Genomic DNA, 18,053 nt, shown 5'->3' on the forward strand with positions numbered 1-18,053 from the left:
TTACGCGTTCGTATCCTGTGCACACGACACGAACTTCACATGTATGCAGTTTATATTCATTACCTACCCCACGATTAATATTTAAACGTCCAGACATGTGGAATCAAGTCTGCTCAGTGTCGTCTTTCATGGTATATTTAGTATTCCATTTATGGCAACACTCCCGGAGGCTGGCCGAAAATAAAATGCAGTCTGATGTCAACGGCCAACGCGCGATGCAATAAGAGAAAAAAATACAACGTTCTATTTTCAAATTGCAGTGGAGAGCATCTCGGAGACGGTGACCAACAAAAAAGGTTACAGTTTTGTGCGACGGAATTCAGAACGACTTTACATCTCAGATTTGAACATGTACAACTTAAACATTGAGATTATAGTCGCTGTAACTTGCTCAGCTTTATATGCCTCGACAAATAAGTGTCTAGGAAATGGATTTAAATTATTCTAAGTAGATAACGCGTTGCATTGAGAATAGGATTACTTGAAATCTCCGTGGGAAGGTTTACCTATCTGGAATGTGATTGGACATGCATGCACTTCGATGTAACTTGGTTCTATAGACCTTACGTGACAAGAGAGGATAATTCTTTGAAATAGATGATACATATAAACATGTTCTGTTGGTACGAACACACATAATAATATGGTAAATGACAAGCGCAATTTAACAACGACGAATTCCTGAAATCCCTCATCTTGTAAAAGGGATAAGCAAATAAGGAAAATACGAAGATAAACTCGAAAACGTGAGCATCAAGATCATTAATCATTCTGTAGCTCATAATACTGTTTTCGGTCACAAGAATCCCCCAATCTGACATGGCAATCTTCGGTTTAATGCATTTCCTACGTCTCGGCGGCTCATCGCGCGACTACAATTAATTTGAACTACATTTTTAGTGTCCATTCGTCCGAGTACAGTTATCCGGCTGCACGGTTCGCGCGCTCGCCATTTTAACAGTGTTGCCAGTCTTCGCGCTCCCACATTTTATGGGAAATTTTATATTTTAGTATCGTGTGACAGGTTGGACTTTCACTTATTCTTTATTGATTTGTGGTTGTAACCTTTTTATTATCACGACTGTGGGACGCCATGAAAATGTTTTGTACCGTTATTTGTTTGTGCTCGCTGATATTTCGGTCAGACTGTTGTGCTTGCGTTCTGAGAAGTGTCGCTGTTCGACGCTCAGTTTAATTAGTTTTGCTGTCACTTTTTTTTGAAGAATCAGATCTTAATGTCGGTTGGAAATTAGTTTTGTATTTCGTTGTCATGTTCAACTTTCGGTTATGGACTTGGCATGGTTACTGTAGTCAATAAACCTTCTCTTATTTATAAATATGGATTATATCCACCTCGATCAAGCTTTTAGATATTTCTCTAATGCAACAAAGATGTTTTTGCGATCCATTGTCATCATAATGGTTTAAGATATCAATCATCTCTCTAACAAATAAAGCTACATTCTCTCCCACTAGCTACACAAGAGCACGAGTCATCTATCCATTACCAATGACCCACAACTTCAAATGTTTGAAATTAGTTTTATAGAAAAAGCTGCCAAGGTCTAGATTTTTTACTCCTATTTTCCTGTCTAGCTCCAAAACCTTGAACACTTGTGACTGTTGATTCTGTTCTTTCTTTTTTTTTCTTTGACGAAAACGTTGTCATAAATGTAGGCTAGCTACTGGTACCACGATTCTTGTTGGTAAAATGGAATTATTTAAAGTTATCATTACATATTTTCCTAATCCATTCTTAATCATCGAAGATGATAATCTTCTTTTCATTCCTTTCTGTGCTACACTCACATTAAAAAACCATTTATGCATATCTTCTTATAGCATCACTTCAAATAATCTTCATTCATCATTCATCACCATCATATATCAGCTTACTAGACGTCAATTTCCAAACATACCTCTTTCAATTAATCCACTATTTGCCAAAAACAAACCACATTCACAGCTCCACAACCACGCAAAGGAAAGCAAATTAAATAGCACTATAAACATAATATCTCTACATGTAAGTGGCCAACCCTTCCGGCGCCACAGGCGGTCAATACGGCCGGTAATTAGGGAAGCCCGGCCGATGCTAGCGATGCGCTCCGGTTCCGGGAAGCGACCGGACATACGACACGGCAGAAAATCAATAGTGCATCGCCACCGGGGAAATTGTGGTGTTTTTGTTTATGTGTCTGTGAAATGGAGTTGTGGGATCGGAATAGTCTTGTTTTTTTTGCAAATTAGTAACTTTTTCGCTTGCCGAGTGCGTTAGATGTAACAGTTGTAGTAGGTTTAGAAATTTTCTTCTGTCTTATCTAGTCAGACTGAAGTTTCAGTAGATTTTGACGATGAAACTAAACACACATGCTAGACTAACCTAGATTTGGCTGCAAATATCTATGAATTTAACTTGAAAAATAATCCTTGTATAAAATGACTCAATAATAAAACTTTTTCCGAAAACATAATCGTAAGTCTTTCTACTTACACAACTCTTCAACAAATCTGTGACTCATCACTAACTAATCTAGCGTCTCATTGCCCTGAATCACATTTCCACTCACTGGTATAACCCTAGACATACACAGATCGATAACGTCTAGACTGGACGTCACCCCAGCACCCTTTGTCATAAAAACCTCATCAAGATTACTCCAAACTAAATTAATTCCAGCATAGGTACAGCAGGTCAAGCTACTCCTTTCTGTCTTCTGATTTTTTACTTTATTGCTTTGAAATTTAAAGTCGAAAGTCAAATGATAATAGTGCACAGATTGAAGAAGGTTGATATGCTGCTGGTGTTTGTACTCTTAGTACGAGTTTGCTTTACGTTTAAAGTAATCGAAACGAGAGCGCGTTCGGCGTTTTGATTGGCCGGCTAGAATAAACCAACCAATCAGAGCGCCGAACGCACTCTCGTTTTGTAAAGCAAATTCGTACTAAGTATTCTGTATTCCGTACGGTTGGAGGCACGATTGCTAAAGTAAATAATGAATATTGTTATGTTTATTAGCATCTATTATTTACTCTATGAATGGGAATTGTGTGTGCTAATTAAATCATGAAAGATACGAGAATGACGTCCTAAGATGACTGTTTCAAGTTGAATAATAAATAAATATTATGAGAATTATGAATGAGTTATTGTAGTGGAAAGAAAGGTATCGGTTGTGCAGCTGCGCGTAATAAAATCTTCAGACAATTGCACCACATGTTATCATCTTGCGCCAATTGTCATAATAATATCAAATTGCGGAATATAAGCCTACGCAACTTACGAGCCTTAAAAACTCTCTTCGGCTTAGACATTCAAATCTTTGTAACTTCAAATCAATACGACATTTAGCAGTTTGATAGTCTTATTACTAACATTACATTTGAGTTCAATATTAAATTACCCTAACAATCCCTTTTTTACCCGACTACAAGAGTCCTGTCTTCAAAAATTTCTACTTCTTACACCTACTTCACCTAAGTTAGCTAAGTCTACAATAACTAAGTTCGTATGTAAGTAGGTAGCACTAGTACGACTACATTCCCGGGGTAGATGCCCTGCACTAGATTAGATTAAACACATTACCATAGCTGTCCTCTTTATGTAGTAGTGTACTTATTATGTATGTATATGAAGTGGATAACCAAGGGAGAAGATAATAATCATAAAATAATACTTTATTGTATACAATTTACATACATTGCATGTAGATATTTTGGGAGATTCTAGAGAAAACATTATAGTGGCCAATATAGTATAGAATTCTGATTAGAATAACTGAAAAGCGTAAAAATCTGTTGGAGAACTGATGACCAGCGGAGTCACGACATAGCGTAGGACCATCACCCTCCGGTGGTAGTCCTACGGCTCGAAAAGCAGGAGAAGGAACGGGGTAGTTTTTAGCCAGTAACAGTCTGACACTCCGTCTCACCTTGCCCAAGGCGGGAGAATTGCCATTAGGTTATTTTCCGCATTTAAAAAAAGCGTAGGATCACCAGTTAGGTAAAGTGATAAGTGATAATACCAGTACTGGTTGAATGCGAAAAGTTTAAGATCAAGTTCAGTGTCATGCCATTGAAGTGGCGTTTGTGTAGCATTAGCTGCCACGGGCTATTGACGATGATAATGTAGGAGCTCAAAACATTGCACAACAATTTCAAATATAACGAAATGTAACTTCAGCATAGTATCTTTAAAACATAGTTCGATGGACTTCAGTAACTGTCTATCACAGTCAATTAAAGTCACGAAGCAAAATGTCTGTAAATAATAAATAGGACCTCAACCGAGCTGGTCTCACTATAGGACCCAAGTACTTTCACCTCGGAGTGTCCCAAATTGACCAAAAATCAATCTTAAGTCAACGTCCTATGTATGTATTTAGGAAACTGTGGTATCATTATGGACAGGTCAACGTACAAACGACAGCACCTGAAGCTATCTGAAAAATGACCAATTCCCTTCAGTACATTTTCAACCTAAATATAAGAAGATAGAGTTGAGAATCAATTGAATAAAGTCTGTTTGGGAGTATCTTGATGTGCTGTGTACATACTGGACATTAAAGAATAGGGCCGTTTACACACGCAAGACTTATAGGTAGTTATTATTTGTTTTTTCGACAAACAATGGGAAATTATGCGGTCGATTGTGGTAACCCAGTTTTTTTGGGGGTAAACTGTCCATAATTGACGAGATGACAGATAAGCTGTTCTAGATTAATATATGTGTTTTATAAGGAAGTATTTTCTACCTTTAAATAGATTTTGTGATAAAAAATCGTTCTTTGATGAAGTACCTATGGCCTTTTAGTAAACCTCTTTTTCAAGCGAAACCCATTGCACTTACCAAACCTTCATACAACACTAAACTTAAATCTAACATCAATAAGATTGAATTTCCAACTACAACTGTTAATTTACGACTCCTTACCCTGAACACAAATCAAAGAGAAGCAAGATTTACTTCTCCAGTTGTCTGCGGGTCTATTGTCGGTAATGGAGTGTCAATAGTCTGTGATTGGCCGTAATTGCTGCATACGGGTGCAGGCTATTTATTTACCGTCTTCATTGCTATAGTAACTACCGTGTTTTTGTAGTGTTTTGTTTAAAAAGTCTTACCCTTTTTGTCGTGTAGCCAAACACCGATTTTGGACTCTAAATAAGTAATTCATTACGGTTTATATCACGAATGAGCTCAATCTATATCTATCTATCTTACTGATATTTTTTTCGCTAAGCGTTTGGATATTGCCATTAATCAGTGAAATATTTTTTCTCTTCTCGATCTAGTAAATTAAAGTTCAATCGAGCCTCTAACATTTTTAGATACCTTCATGTTCTTCAATAAAACATTCTGCATCTGAATCCTAAAGCGATTAAAATCAAAACCGACCCACCATTTGTACAAGTCTAAACTTCAAAACCACTGCTCCAAATACCTACCAACTTAACTAATCTTTTGAATCTTTTAAAAGAGGACCTTTGAAAAGCATCCCAGCCAGTATTCAATTCTAAAAATGACAGTTAACAAAAAAAATAATAATGGACCACAGCTCAAAACTCCCCTTCCTCTTTTCAAAAACACATCTGCCGACTACAAACATGTATGAACATGTCTGATTTTTACTCTAAATAATAATTATCGTATTTAGACTCCGATAACTTTGAATACGTTTGATAAAATTGACCGGTACAGCGGTTAGTCATTTCTCCATTCTAATGTAAAAGGTCACCGTTTTGATAAGGTTATGATAACAAGTGTTTTGTTTTGATTTATTTGTAACGGAAATATATTTGTCATGAGTTATGCAATTGTTCTTTGTTGATTATCATGTTTTTGTTGCATGGGAAGGTCAAATCTTATTGTAGGTAATCGTTGAACTTTTTACGGCCAATTTCCATAACACATATATTATGTCCAAATACTATCTCTAGTAAGCAAATCTACTGATAGATAGGTTATTTAAATTGGCCGTTAATGAATTTTTCAATACTGTCTCCTTCACCTAGCTGCCTTAGTCTTTCCTAAACAAATAAAAAAAAAAAACGAATGATTCCAATTTCAAAATCAAACGTTCACTATTTAAAACACATGACAGATGACATTAAGAAAAAATGTTGCCAACTTTATCCCTTTTCCCCATTTTCGGGGAAACAAATTTGATTCAGCCTATTATTTTCTAGAATAAATGTGCTTATCAATAATTTCGTTTGTCTTCAGTTCTGGGAGATCATATCGGAGGAGCACGGCATCGACCCCACCGGTGTGTACCGAGGGACCAGCGACCTTCAGCTCGAGAGGATCTCCGTATACTACAATGAGGCCTCTGGTTAGTATCATAGTTTACCTAATATCATTACTTTTACACACAATATAATATATTCGAAGAGGTAATATAAACAGCTGTTTTGACTCACCTGTCTTGTTCATTTTGTGAAGCCACATCGTCATATTTAAGCCCTATCCTTAACTAGCTACTTCCACGCGGTTTCACCCACTCTGCTCGGCTCCTATTGATCATAGCGGGATGTTTTATAGCCTATAGCCTTCCTTGATAAATGCACTATTCAACACAAAAATAATTATTCAAATCGAACCAGTAGTTCCGGAGATCAGCGCATTCAAACAAACAAATAATCAAAGAAACAAACTCTTCAGCTTTATAATAATTATAATTATAAGTACAGATTACATACTTGGGCGATGAAATTCTTTAATAAAGAACATTTTTTTCCAAACAAGGCGAAACTAGATCGATGTTTTTGTCCCACTATAACTGAATATTAATACAAGGTTTTAATTGTACTGAGGAATTCCATTGAGTACATGACCTTGGAGTCTAAGGGCCATTCGTGGGGTCAAGGTAGCTACAACATATGGTCGTGGAACATATGCTACATGAATTTATATGTGGGTGTGTCGCTTTAAATAGATATAAATGCCATAAACGTAGTTACAAGAATTACGTTCAAGTTTTTAAAATGCTTTGTCCAGCTTTTTGGTCGAGTGGATCTGAAGAAAAAAGGGTTTGTTTTATATTACTTTTGTCGGTAGTATCGAAGCTTTTTCTTCTCCTCTAATAACATCTTCTGATTTGTTTCGTTGCGGGAATCAAGACAGTCCATTTTCCTGGGACGCGCCGGACTTCAGTGTTCCGGTGTTTTCATGGTTGTATCTACTGTAGACCCTGGCTTACAGGAGTTGCAGCGGTATGGGAGGTTGTGGCGGGCTTGTCCCATTAAAGAAGTATCGAAGTGTACGGTCACCATCTGATGGTAAGCAGACACCATAGACAGTACACCTGCTACATCAGAAGCAATACAAGTGCGTCATAGACATATAAAAAAACACTAGCGACTCTGGTACAGTTTCACCCGCTTTGATCGGCTCCTATTGACCATTGCGTGATGTTTTATAGCCTATAACCTTCCTCGATAAATAGATTATCCAACACAAAAATAATTATTCAAATCGGACCAGTAGTTCCGGAGATTAGTGCGTTCAAACAAATTATGACGTGATGACATCTATTATGACATTACATAATTGATATATTTACTATGACACTGTGACATAGTTATAACTCTTCAGCAAATAAGTAACAGGATCGATATTACGTTGATATCGGTATAATTTTCTTTCGCCAAGGGGAAATCAATACGGTCATTTGAAAGTCACATTGAGCCATAATTACCTGTCTGCCTGTACCTTAGTAACTAGTGCTTTGGTAAAGAAATACTACTTATAAGGCTAATTATCTGCTCTAGTAAACTGAGACATAATTATGTACTCTTATTGTCTGTACAGGCACTTCAAGCTATCCCAAATTGAATTTCCTTAGTAAAAGATTTTCAACCCTATCACTTGGAAATTAAGTTAAAAATTATTTGCATTGTTGTGGTTTCCAAGCTTGGAGTTTAGACAAGTAGCGTGCTTTCGCTAATTTCATTGCCTGGAGGGGTGGATGGAGGTTAAAATTAAATATACGTAAGTCCCAGTGTCCATTAGTTCTGTTATGTCCTGATACACTTAATAAGGGGCATAATTATTGCCATACACCAGGCACCTCTATAATAGAATACCGAATTTCGTATTACCAAGATAATTTTTTTTTTACGTTGCCCCACACTAGGATTTTCTCCTGTATCGTGGGTGCGTTTACAAATATACAAGTTCACATACACATGACACCCAGATCGATTAAACTTAAGTAGCCAATAATATGTGTTTCCTGAAGATTACCTGAGTATCTTCAAACCCTGAGGTTATTCTGCCTTCTAGTCACATCATTGCTGACTTCCAACATGGAAATGTTTTGCCTTTCACCCCACCAGAGGACCAATCAGTCAATCTCGGCTCATTCGCGATCACTCAACACAAGACAGTTTCTATCAAACGAACATGAGAAAGAAATCACGTTTATCAAAATAATCTTAATAAGTAAAAATTGTTATCTTTTGTATTAAAAGATCGAAGAGATTGCGATAAGAACCGCTCACTCCAATTAAAAATAATGGAATAGAAAGTGGTGCACAGAATAATGTAACGAAATGACGACAATAATTTGTAATTACTCAGCAATTATAAAATATCTGTTGTCTAGACCGGGAGCTAGAGAAACTGAGGAATTATTCGCGGTAACTGAGCAGAGAATTGGTTTAATATTTTCCTAATAATAATAAGAATTATTGAGTTTTCTGACCAATCCGCATTGAGCAAGCGTGGTGATTAATGCTTAAACCTTCTCCGTGTGAGAAGAGGCCTTTGGTCAGCAGTGGCCACTTATAGGCTGTTGATGATGATGTTGAGTTTTCTGAACTACCTCCAGTGGCTGCAAATAGGGCTGTCTAGCATAGGAACTCGAGTTCGATTCTCGAATTGAAGAAAGTATAATTCGGTTTATTTCTGTTTTTTATAAAATCGGTAATGTCATGCATGCTGAAATTTTATTGTGCTCAGTTTTGCCTGCCCAAGGAGTTGAGGTATGAACGACTTTATGCCATGTTTAAATCTAATAGAATAACTTCACACATCTCGCAGTGTGCATGTACAATTACCCGACAGGACAATCATCACATTCTTCATAGATATAACACCAAGTTGTGAGCTGTCACTCCACACAATTCACTATGATTCACTGCAATTAAAGCCGTCATATCTTAATCGTGCGCACGATTGTCTTAGCCACTGACATCATGGGACAATGACCCCGTGATGCAATGCTAATCCATGTCATTTAACGTGTAGGGAGAGTGACATTTCTGGAATAGGTAAGAGAAGAGAGTATACAAGTGCAGCCATCTGGTTTTCATTCCTGGAAAGATTTCCGGAAGGTTTGAAAAAGGCTGCTTTTCGAATCTCTAATTTAAAACCTCGTATTGGTCCTAATGAATTCTAAATGGTGACACAACGCATTGGAGATGCTTCTCAAAGATAGTTAGAAAAACACGTGTTGATAAATCTTCGTCTTGAATAACATTTTACCTTAGAACAGTTTCGAACAAAGCATTTTAATCATACAAACTTTTCGACCATTCTAATGTACTAGATACCTAACCTATCACATTCCCATAAGCTATTACTCAATCAGAATCTTCTCACCAACACCGAAACCATTCACCACTCAATTCGGCAATACCCAATCTGTGGTCACTCAGCAAGCTGAGCTATTTGATACGTGTGTAGCTGCGGCGGAGTGCGGTGTACCGCATGCTTGGCCGGCGTCTAACAGTGCCGGTACTGTTAGCGTCATTATGCACAACGCTCGATACTCCACACTCCGATGACCGCGGTAGACATTGCAATTGCTAGCTAATCTACAATGGTATTGTAGAAATCGGTTTTCGGGAGTATTTTTTGGGAAATTTAACGTATTAGGTTTGTTGGGGCTATGTCTTACCTGTTTGTGAAGAGACGTGATTATGGTAGAACCTTTTCTTATATAAAGAAGGCCCATAGTTCAGCAGTGTGGACTGTCTCATAATGAAATGATATTTATTTTTGTAAGTAGGATATAAAATAACACTTTTACTCGTCAATATTTCAAATAGCTAGATGAGACGGACATTTTCTATCCGACTACTTTGAGTCTGCTGTCTGACTCATGCTGATGATGGTATGACCACTGATAATCGAGACAGCTTTTGGACACCTCATAAACACTCATTGCCTTAGGCAGTAAGCTATTAATAGCTAACTGAACCCACTATTGATAGATAAGACAAAAGTACACAATGACTAGATAGGTACTACCCAAGAAATAAACAACAGTAAGCAAAATTGGCATATTAATCGCAGACGAACCCGTTACAATAACCTAACTACCACTGTCTCAAGAATACTTAGAAATAAAAGTTTAGATTTCAAAAACGGACCTTATCACAATGGTAATAAAGAAGTATAAAACGCGGTTAACCGTGCAAAGTGTGGTTAAGTTGAAGTTAAGATGGACAAGTGAATGACCTCGCTAGCTTGCGACTTGCGAGCTGTGGCTAATGTCCATTGTCTAAGTTCCGATAGTTACAAGATTTCAAGTTGCATGGAAAGTTTATAAAGTCTGATTGTGGAGGAAAACTATCTTTGTTAGATAAGAGTTTAAGATTCATTGCAATTGGGGATTGCGTAGGGAAGATATGAACAGTAGTTAGTCGTGATGATTAAAAGTCAATTAAGTAAGTTAGCTGTAATGTATTTTGCAGTAATCTTTTAGTTATCATCAATCAACTTTTAATAGTTGTTCGAAAATTTACTTGTCTCAAATGCGATCAGCCAAATAAACATCAAAGCTTTAAGTGGAGTTGGAGGTATCCCAGTCCTAGGTGCATTACATGAACAACAATTTTGAATCAACATCAGTTATTTGAGAGCAGTGATGCTTGAATCCCGATGCTTTATTAATTCGATGATCATTGAAATAAAGAAAGGACCTGCAAAAAGTGTACTAGTTTTCTCACTAAAGGTTCTGAAAGTTAACGAAAGTAAATTTTTAAATGTCGTATTCGACACTAATAATAATTCTTTCAATATTATAAGTAATTTTCCTTGACTAAGTGGCAGGTAATCACGCACCGATAAAGGTCACGGGTTTAACCTTTGACTTTTGTTTCAGCTTTCTCCAAATTAATTGATGAAATTACTAAAGTGGTCGTGAAATGTTTTTCTCGCTGAATAAGAATCCTGATTGTGTTGTTAAGCCAAAGATGAACCTACAGTTTCGCAAACAGATCTCTATTTCTTACCCCAATAAATGTTGCTAATGTTTCCCTATTTGTTGTCCACAGTTGCGACGGCGGAGAACGGGGGCAAGTACGTCCCCCGCGCCATCCTGCTCGACCTCGAGCCAGGCACAATGGACGCAGTGCGGTCCGGCGCGTACGGGCAACTCTTCCGGCCGGACAACTTCGTGTTCGGCCAGTCCGGCGCCGGCAACAACTGGGCCAAGGGACACTACACCGAGGGCGCTGAGCTCGTCGACGCAGTACTCGATGTAGTGCGCAAGGAGTGCGAGAACTGCGACTGTCTGCAGGGCTTCCAGCTGACACACTCGCTCGGCGGCGGCACCGGCTCCGGCATGGGCACGCTGCTCATCTCCAAGATCAGGGAGGAGTACCCCGACAGAATCATGAACACATACTCCGTGGTGCCCTCGCCCAAGGTGTCCGACACAGTGGTGGAGCCCTACAACGCAGTGCTCTCTATTCATCAGCTAGTCGAAAACACAGATGAAACCTACTGCATAGACAACGAAGCTCTCTACGATATTTGCTATAGAACCCTCAAAGTTCCTAACCCCACGTACGGCGACCTGAACCACCTGGTGTCGCTCACCATGTCCGGCGTGACGACGTGTCTGCGGTTCCCTGGTCAACTGAATGCGGATCTCCGCAAGTTGGCAGTCAACATGGTGCCGTTCCCCCGTCTTCACTTCTTTATGCCCGGCTTCGCTCCCCTGACATCCCGCGGCAGCCAGCAGTACCGCGCCCTCACCGTGCCCGAGCTCACCCAACAGATGTTCGACGCCAAGAACATGATGGCGGCGTGCGACCCCCGCCACGGCCGCTACCTCACCGTGGCCGCCATCTTCCGTGGCCGCATGTCCATGAAGGAGGTCGACGAGCAGATGCTCTCCATTCAGAACAAGAACAGCAGCTTCTTCGTGGAATGGATCCCCAACAATGTTAAGACAGCTGTATGTGATATTCCTCCTAAGGGCTTGAAAATGTCTTCTACATTTATTGGTAACACGACCGCCATCCAGGAGCTATTCAAGAGGATATCTGAGCAGTTCACCGCTATGTTCAGGCGCAAGGCCTTCTTGCATTGGTACACTGGCGAGGGCATGGACGAGATGGAGTTCAATGAAGCTGAGAGCAACGTAAACGACCTGGTGTCGGAGTACCAGCAGTACCAGGAGGCGACGGCGGAGGACGACACGGAGTTCGACCAGGAGGACATGGAGGAGCTGGCGCAGGACGAGCACCACGACTAGGTGCCTCTACTCTAGTGTTAGTATACTCGTATGTACTGTACGGCTGCCACACACGCCACATCGTGTCTGCAATATATTCCCCTTGATTAGTGTGCCCTGCCCCTGTGTCGTGGTAGATAGTAAGCCAGGGCCAGCGCCGGACCAGTTTTGTACCACTTTTTATATGTTTTCCAAACGTAATGTAGAGGCTAAGTCGCGTGCATTTTACCAAAGTGTCCATGTGGACCAACGAACGTTTTCCGAATTCTTCATCCATCGCACTGACCCGTCAAACTCATTGACGTATCATGTGCAATAATATGAATTTTATCTAATGAATAAATTTTATCAAATGATAGTATTATATGTCGAAGTCTGTTCTAATTGAATACTAATTAGTTTAAGTGGAAACTTTATAAGAAACGTACCAACTTGTGCATTTCTTAGCTTAAGTTATTTTCTTGTATGCTTTTATTATAATAATTTATAATAAATGTTTTAAATTATTGTTTTACTTTTATTTCTTACCTTATAAACTTACCCTTTACACTACCAAATGAAAGACACAAGCGCTGTAGCTGTACTGTAGATCCTATTAACCTTTAGGAGCTAGGTGTCCTAACTGAGGGTTTCTTAGAAAAACTTCGCTAAGAGATGTAGTCAAGAATCCACGCAAATTTTATTAACAAACAGCAAAATATGTGCTAAATATTCTATTTAAATAAAGTTTCAATAAACTATGCTAAAGGACCTATTTACTACCCGATTGAGAAAGTTTTCAATAGACTGGAAATTCAATTAAGACTGGTTTCTTTATAGTCAGCAAATGCATCACTTGATGGTAAGCAACTACAGGAGTTACAAGTGATTGAGTTAAAAAGGAATAATAAATATAGTTACAGTTTTAGCCGGCACAATCTCGACGGGTAACAAATCGGTGTAATAAACTAACAAACCGTATCAAACGTTACTCTTCTTGTTTCAGTACAAAATAAATGCGACGCGCGGCCACCGGCTATGGAAATAGACTAGACAGGTCATTGACCTTCTCTTTCATCTTAACATAGAGATAAGATTTGATATAATTGCTATAAATGTTGTTATAAGACTGCATTGAATATTATTATTTATAATGGGACAAATTGTCTATTTAATTTCATTTTGAAGTTTGGGCCGTCCGTGTGTGTTAATGAGACTAGTAACGCCATCTATACGTTGTTACTGTAAACAAGGTATAACAAAGAAACATTGTGGATTATTTTTTCTATGACGTTGATCGGACTCATATTTTAAAACTAATTATTGTTTTTTTTTTAAATGTTGGTTTTTAATAATTAATTTCATTCCGGGCTGGACGGATTATTAAACTTCTTTTAGCTATGGGAAGCTAACTTTTCATGGTAGTAATAATAGCTTTAGTTTCAAGTAACATAGGCATTTTCATACTGATATTCCAACAAAATCATCATCTGGAAATCTAGTTTTTATGGACTCACAAACGAGCATATTATGTATCATCTGATAGAAAGCAAAGTAAGCAAGGTGCGTTGCTAGCCTTTAATAAAATAAGCCTACCATAATCTTCTATAATATAAAAATAAGTCAGGTTTTCCTTCCTGACGCAATAACTCCAGAACGCACGAACCGATTTCCACGGTTTTGCATTCGTTAGAAAGGTCTCGGGTTCCGTGAGGTTTATAGCAAAGAAAATTCAGGAAAAAGTAGAAAAACGGGGAACCTAATTGGTGGCGAAATGGAGTTTGCTGGGTTTGCTAGTAGCCTATACATACCACCTATACCTACTCAAGGTATTGTTATTTCTTTGGGGGTTCAGAAATAAAACATAGTAAGTAATAGACAAATATTTGTATTCTCTTCATAAGTGACGCGTCGCGTCCATCATAAGGCATACTTAGTTTACTCTACATATTTACAAATAACTGAACACAATACACCGACCTTTACAATTGGTTTCATATTTAATTTAACTTTGACTTTCAAAAACTTAGTACTTAGTACTATTGCGAGTTTGTTTTACGTTGACGCGGTCGACACAATTTATGACGTTCGGCGCTCTGATTGGATGTTCCAATTAGTTAACCAATCAGAGAGCTAAACGCGGTAACGTTCCGATCGCATTATCGTGAAACGAACTCGCACTAGGTCCTCTGTTAAAATCTGACTAACCGTCGTACTCAGAGTCATTTAATGGTTACTTAACCCAGTCCTTAGCAATTGTTTTCGGTACAAAATTGTTACTAAGGAATAGTTTAGTAATAATTAAATGTCTCTAGGTACGGCAGTTACGTTACCTTAAATCAAAAGCCAACCTCAATCCAAGAATTTTATATTCTGACACTGTTTCAGTAAAAAAACAATATTAATTCATAGATTATGAAAACTAAATGAACTCATATATTATGGATTGAGGTAAGCTATTAATATCAGGCTTTAAGATTAAATTATACGTATCTTTAGTCAAACACTGACACATCAAGCTATACTCTATTTTAATAAACTTTCAACCTAACCACTCCGTTATAAAGTTGAAAATCCATAAAATAATAAGAGTATCACTTGAAGTGCAGTTATTATTATGTATAAAAAATAAAAATGTCAAATTGTAAAACTCAAAATTACAGTATTACGTTTAAAGTATGAAATTACTGATTTTTATAATAAAACAAATGAAATTGATTAAATGCCGTCAGTAACAATGATTCTTACTAACTATTTTGTGTTAAATATGAACTGTGTAGTCCATATTTAACACATTTAATCGACTATCGAGATGCTAATTGATCTAAGAAACATATTTTTATGACATTGAGTTACAAACATTAACCGATGGAGAAAATGTCGGTGATTCCGAATATGTATAGTGCCAGCGTAAGGGCCACTGACACCCCGGGCGAAAATATTGTGGCGCCCACTTGAGGGAAGCAATATCGAGTGTTAGTTTTTTGGTGATCCCAAGTAAAATTATATTAAGAATTTCATCTTTCCTTGTGCACAGAGCGTAGAGCACAGTTTTAGGGTTTGCACCAGGAGAGGCAAGAGACTCTAACTTCAGACCTTGCCGCTTCCTAGAATTAGTCGTTCTGGGCCATTGCCCCATCACGCCTCCCCCCTAACGCCGGCACTGTATGTTTATGAATTAATATCTAAAATAAAATGTCGCTTAGATCAATTAGCATTTCAAGCATCGACAAAACACCCAATCATGTAATACCTTACAAACTAAATTTATTAATTATTATACAGTGTAGTGTCAACAAGTGAGTTTGTTAATATTTTTCTTTATATCATCATTCTTTTATATATAAACGAGAGATTCCTTGAATTTTCATCGAATAAAGCTTTTTTTTCGCTTGTAAATGTCGTTCAAAATTAACCCAACCATTTTTCGACATAAAACATTTGATACACAACAATTTTTTAACCCTAATACATAATAAAAGCTTCGTATGGGGAGGATGAAAGTGACTATCAGACTCTTACTGACTAAAAATAAACCCATGACTTACACGTGAGTACGAAGGTACGGAAACTACGTTTACCCAAAAATTACTTATCAAGAATCAAGTCTGCACTTTGCATAACAGCCATGCACCGTCCAAATTATAGTCATTACTAACATAAAAGGGATTATCATCACGAGTCGAACCTTTCTTTTTGTCATATTAATTCAATCAAGAGAAATTTCCAAAGAATTATAAGAAAATATTAAACCTTACCATTGAACAACATTTACAAGACCATAATAATTTTGTTCCTAAACTATGTATAACAATACAATGAGACGACCTGTTACATTGCCACTAATTTTACTAAACCAACAATTTCAGTCATATATAACTGCATTACACATTTGACCCGACGTCAACTAAAGCTTTTCTTTTTCCACTCCCACGCATACAGTACCCTTAGTACGAGTTTGCTTTACGTTTAAAGCCAACGAAACGAGACCGCATTCGGCGTTATGATTGGTTACTTTATTCGAGCCAGCCAATCAGAGCACTGAACGCACTTTCGTTGGTACTTTAAACGTAAAGTAAACTTGTACTAAGGGTACTGTTCAAATCTCATTAACAGCGTAGGAGTGGGACTTAAGACTTCTTTTTTCTCTAACCAATAAGACAACATATTATCTTACTTCCAATTTTACTTATACACTTCGGAGCAGAGAAACGGAGCCACTAGTGCATTTTCTTTTTCATTTGTTGATTAATATTTTCTGATACAAGTATTTTATTAATTGGTTACGTATGTCGTATGAAAGGTAATTTAATTACCTTTAAAATGAGAGTATTTTGTTGTAAAACGAATAATTGTTTTTTAAAGTTATTGAGGGTTCTTTAAAATGAAAAAGAAACGTTAGTGACTCCGTTTCTTTGCTCCCAAGCGTACATTGTAAATCAGTGACAATATAAACAAACAAACAATCATATTTGTTCATAGTAATTTCAGTACTTAGAATAACTTATAGTGAAAAATGCTAAACTCTCTGTTATACATACGTATATAAAGATATGGCAACTCAATATTGTTACATACGTCTACGGACGCGAAGCTAACTATCTACGTACTAGGATTTATAAAATTAATCATATTTAGTACTTTATGCTGTGGATTTTTATGATATCTTTAGATTATTTTGTTTATCATTAGAACTTGAGACGGGATATTTACCATGTTTATTTATGTCTATGAGTTTCCGATATTTCGGCACTATTGCAAGGCGACTCATAAACATATGATATAGAGTAAGGAATAGTTTAGTACTGCTAGCAAAATACACCAAAAGTTGGCGCATTTGTTGAGGATTCTAAAACAGTATACCACTCTCCACAAAATTAATTCAATTAATTATTATGTTATCGGCTTACTCACGTATTGTTTTGACGAGGAACTCGACTAGTTTCAAGCCATGCTAGAGGCTCATATTCATGAGCAGCATTCCGCGACACACGAATATGAGCCTCTAGCATGGCTTGAAACTAGTCGAGTTCCTCGTCAAAACAATACGTGAGTAAGCCGATAACATAATAATTAATTTAGTATGTCTCACGAAAGTTACAATAAAATCAAAATTAATTCACATAAAAATCCACAGCATATCTAACTATTAGCAAAGAATTATAAGTATTGTAAGTAAAACTTATAATATAAAATTCTATATAATTATAGTAATAGTATGTACAATATTTTATAAATTTACATTTTATCATCTAATTACAAATACTTTTCGGCACTTCATGATTAAGTAACTAAGAAAGGACTTGGCGTTTTATAGAGGACACTATATTTATGGAGATGAGTTTGGAAATAAATTCCCGACTTGGCGAAATTGTTACGTCGAGACAGGTATGACAAACTTTTATTAGAACTTATTACGGGATATTTACCATGTTTATTAATTTTGATGAGTTTCCGATATTTCGGCACTGTTGCAAGCGCCATGATCACGGATTGGAAATGAAATGGACGAAAAAAGAAAAAAACAAAAAGAGGGAGCTTCTTAAGCTTGGCTGGAATATTTACTAATTTTAAATGCTTTTTCATGTTGTTGTAGGTCTAAGA

The 18,053-nt window shown here is 37.3% G+C and overlaps 1 protein-coding gene and 1 long non-coding RNA gene across 3 annotated transcripts in view; one reads left to right on the top strand and one right to left on the bottom strand.

Annotated features, from left to right (window-relative positions):
- LOC126911089 (uncharacterized) overlaps positions 1 to 11,966 on the bottom strand; it is a 51,799-nt gene extending 39,833 nt beyond the window's left edge. The window contains exon 1 of the long non-coding RNA XR_007705656.1: positions 11,817 to 11,966. This is a non-coding gene — a long non-coding RNA (uncharacterized LOC126911089). The remainder of the gene's footprint in view (positions 1 to 11,816) is intronic.
- LOC118277206 (tubulin beta chain) overlaps positions 1 to 12,977 on the top strand; it is a 30,355-nt gene extending 17,378 nt beyond the window's left edge. For both annotated transcript variants that reach the window (XM_035595923.2, XM_050696133.1), the window contains exons 2-3: positions 6,224 to 6,332; positions 11,284 to 12,977. In XM_035595923.2, coding sequence (XP_035451816.1) covers positions 6,224 to 6,332; positions 11,284 to 12,491 — 1,317 coding nt within the window. In that variant the 3' untranslated portion in view covers positions 12,492 to 12,977. The remainder of the gene's footprint in view (positions 1 to 6,223; positions 6,333 to 11,283) is intronic.
- The last annotated feature ends 5,076 nt before the right edge of the window (positions 12,978 to 18,053 follow it).

This window comes from Spodoptera frugiperda, chromosome 10 (genome assembly GCF_023101765.2).
Source record: "Spodoptera frugiperda isolate SF20-4 chromosome 10, AGI-APGP_CSIRO_Sfru_2.0, whole genome shotgun sequence".
In the NCBI taxonomy this organism is placed as follows: Eukaryota; Metazoa; Arthropoda; class Insecta; order Lepidoptera; family Noctuidae; genus Spodoptera; species Spodoptera frugiperda.